A 3,776-nucleotide genomic window follows, 5' to 3' on the forward strand; every position below is an offset into this window, starting at 1 on the left:
TGCACAAAAGGAAGTTCGGAGACGTCAACATTTATCACTTTTCTTAGATCAATCGCACAAAACCTCTGTGCTGTTCCATGATATTGCTGTGGAGATTGAGAAGCCAATTAAACAACAGGCTTACAGAGTAAGTCCAACAAAGTGTGTTTTAATGCAACTTGGTTGCCAATGGTTTATCAGTGCCTAGTAAAAGTGCGTGGAGCTCTTCCTGTATTCTAGTACCGAAACCAGATAATACATCTCAGTATTCCACTGATTACAGAAAGGTTAATGCCGTCACCAAGCCCGATTCTTTTTCTTTTCCTAGAATGGAAAACTGCATTGATCGTGTTGGCTCAGCTAAATTTGTGACAAAGTTGGACCTGTTAAAATGTTACTGGAAAGTCCCATTAACGCAAAGAGCGCCTGAAATTTCTATTTTTGTAACTTCGGATTATTTCCTCCAATATACCTTCATGCCTTTCGGGTTGTGTAACGCACCTGCTACATCCCAGCGCTTAATGCAAAATGTATTATTTGGAGTGAGAAATTGTGAAGCGTATTTGGGTGATTACTAAAATCTAAAATCAAATTCTACTTAACAGTAACATAAATAACACATTCATCCAGGATAAAAACTAACAACTATACAACCTTATGACTTCAAATATTATCTTGAAAATGTAACTTTTACCAAATTATAATTTTTTAATTTGTTTAATGCTCTAAAACAAACAAATATCTGACATGTCACGAGTAATGCAGTGAGAAATGGAGAAAGGAGCCACTAAATTCAGAGAACAGGATGAATGGCTACTCATGCAGATTGGCTATTCTGTTAAAACAATTGATTTCCTTGGAAAACCAGTGAGTCCTAGAGTTTTTAGGGCTTCCCCTTTTCCTTGGGTTAACAGTGCAATCAGAGGTGCCCTGAACAGAATAGAAATCATCTCTGGTCACTGCAGAAGCTGACATTACAAACCTACTGTTGTGAATAATGACAACAAAGAGTATCAACTCTGACACTCTTCTTTTTCTCTTCTGCCAGCATCTAATCTGCCATCTGCACACTCCTGTCGCAAATTACTGCTGCCTTTAGAAAGCACAAAATACTCTCAGACAAGTAATTACTGCACTGATTTGCTGCCTTAGGGAATCGCACAGATGTAACACAAATATAATGCAGCGTTGTAAATTAGCTTTACATGGAAATATAGTGCAGTTTTAAAACATGAGGCATATATTGACCAGCATTGTTGGAGGAGGTATTGGAGCAAGGCATGCAAAGGTATTCAAATAAGAGTTTTTGTTATTGCCCAGCTGCCTTTTAGTGTCATTCCAAAAAATCTTTAAAGCTACTTTTCTCCTTAATTTTCTTTGCAGAGTGTTCAAGTGGTCTTATCTTCCTCATTTTGATTTACACAAGTTTGAAATTGTTAAAAAGCTTAGACTTCACTCTCAGCATCTGTAAATAACTCAAAAGGCCCTGGGTAGACTTACTTAGATTTAAGGTTTGTGTCACCTTCAGTCACAAATACACACAGATACTTTTTGGGTAATTCTACCTAAACATGCTAATTGCTAAGTACCTAATACGGTAATAACTTGTCTTTTCTTTAAGAACATTAAAATCATGTTTTACAGGAACTACTCTCTTACTTGTTTTGACATCGTCTCCTATCCTAAAATGTTTTTCTTATACATTCACACCTCCAACGGTTTGTATTGTTGCAGCTAACAACATGTATTTAAAATCTCCTCTACATCATAAATACAGATGTCAGAACTTAACAGACCTTGGCAATTTTTGCCATCCGCTGATATTTCGAATCCGGCGTTGCAGACACAGTGGAAGCTGCCTTCAGTGTTCACACAGCGCCCGTTATTGCAGATCCGCCCATTGGCCACACATTCATCCAGATCTGAAAGTAGCAAAGGTACAATCAACACATGCAGCTTCTTGAAGCCTCAACAGTGCCTTGCAAAAGTATTCAACCCCCTTGAACTTTTCAACCTTTTGCATTTCAGGCTTCAAACATAAAGACATAAAATTGTAATTCTTTGTGAAGAATCAACAACAAGCGGGACACAATCATGAAATGGAACAAAATTTATTAGATGTTTTAAATTAACAAATGAAATGGGGGAGCAGAATGGGGAGTGCAAAATTAATCGGCCCATTTACTTTCAGTGCAGCAAACTCTCTCCAGAATTACGGTGAGGATCTCTGGATGATCCAATGTTGACCTAAATGACTGATGATGATAAATGGAATCCACCTGTGTCTTTAAAGCCGGATTTGGATACAAAAAGATTTCCCAAGCTTTAAACATCCCTTGGAGCACTCTACAAGCGACAATATTGACATGGAAGGAGTATCAGACCACTGCAAATCTACATAGACCCGGCTGTTCATCTAAACTTTCAGCTTAAAGAAGAAAACTGAAATGTGGCAAAAGGTAGAAAAGTTCAAGGGGGCGAATACTTTCGCAAGCACTGTAGCTATGGTTTATGGGTGGTTGGGGGGGTATGATTGTCACCTCGACATTCTGTCCGAGTCGCTGTTGTCTGAAATCCAGGAGGACACTGACAGATGTAAGAACCAGGGGTGTTCATACATTCTCCATGTACACAAGGACTTCTATCACATTCGTCGTCATCTGTAGAGCAAACAATTAGTTTTAAAAAGCTTTCAAGTGTACACGTAAGCTGACAAAATAAAGAAAATAAATGTTTTTTACCGATACATTCTCCCCTGGCATCCAGCTTGAATCCCATGTTGCACTCACAGCGATATCCACTGCCCGTTGAGGGAATACACCGGCCATTTAGGCAGAGGTTGCGGACGGCCTGGCAAATGTTTGTGATATTCTGTGTCTGGATTATATTGGGACCTGACCAAAACAAATAAAATTTAGAAGCTGAAGTGGGCAGAAGGGGAAAAAAGTCTAAGAAGGTACATTGGCGCATTCTACAGACTGAATAAAACAGGGGTCGGCAACCCGTGACTCCAGAGCCGCATGTGGCTCTTTAATTTCCCCCTGGAGCTTTTTCAAAAATATATGTATTTTTGTTTAAATATGGTGTGCAGGAGGTAAATAAACATTTATTATGTTTCCAATGCTGTAAAATTTTGTATAATAAATACATTTAAACAATACATTTTGACAATTCTGTCAATAAAAATCTAGGTCATAGCCTGCAACGGTGCCAGGCAGGTGTCTGTAATAAACAAAGCAGCGGGTGTGTCTAGGGGCATGGATCCAAAGGGGAAAAAAAGGAAGATAGCTGATGAGAATAGAGGATTCGAAGAAGAATTTACCAAATCAATTGCTTTCATTACCAATGCAGAAGGATTACCTGCATGTTTGCTTTTGTAATAAGAAGTTGTCAAATAATAAAGAGTCACTTGGAAAGGCATTTCCAGGGAAGGCATGTTAAATACGCAGCCAACCACCAAGTTGGGAGTGAGAGAATAAAGTGCGATTGCAGAACTTCTGGATAAATTAGAGGAGCAAAAAGATAGATTTAAGAACTAGATTGCAACTCAAAACTCCACTACTGCTGCTAGTTTTGCTGCAAGCATGGAAAACTGTCCACAGATCGAACAGGTAGTGCTCTTATGCAGGTATGTGAACTTTATGCCGTTTTTTCTCAAATCCTCAAAATAAAAATAAAATGAAAACAACAAATCACATTTCTTCATTGTGTTTCCTTATAGAACTTATAGAGTTATATATGTATATATTTATATTATTTTGTGTGGTTTTGTTGTGTGTGTATATATATATATATAT

At 38.0% G+C, this 3,776-nt stretch overlaps 1 protein-coding gene across 2 annotated transcripts in view; it reads right to left on the reverse strand.

The window, feature by feature from the left end:
* Nucleotides 1-3,776, reverse strand: part of fbn1 (fibrillin 1) — an 80,233-nt gene that overhangs the window by 51,213 nt on the left and 25,244 nt on the right. For both annotated transcript variants that reach the window (XM_015375613.1, XM_015375612.1), the window contains 3 exons: nucleotides 2,721-2,873; nucleotides 2,520-2,639; nucleotides 1,776-1,901 (listed from right to left, as the gene is read on the reverse strand). In XM_015375613.1, the coding sequence (XP_015231099.1) occupies nucleotides 1,776-1,901; nucleotides 2,520-2,639; nucleotides 2,721-2,873 (399 nt within the window). The remainder of the gene's footprint in view (nucleotides 1-1,775; nucleotides 1,902-2,519; nucleotides 2,640-2,720; nucleotides 2,874-3,776) is intronic.

Source organism: Cyprinodon variegatus, unplaced genomic scaffold, assembly GCF_000732505.1.
Source record: "Cyprinodon variegatus isolate N-32 unplaced genomic scaffold, C_variegatus-1.0 Scaffold122, whole genome shotgun sequence".
NCBI lineage: Eukaryota > Metazoa > Chordata > Actinopteri > Cyprinodontiformes > Cyprinodontidae > Cyprinodon > Cyprinodon variegatus.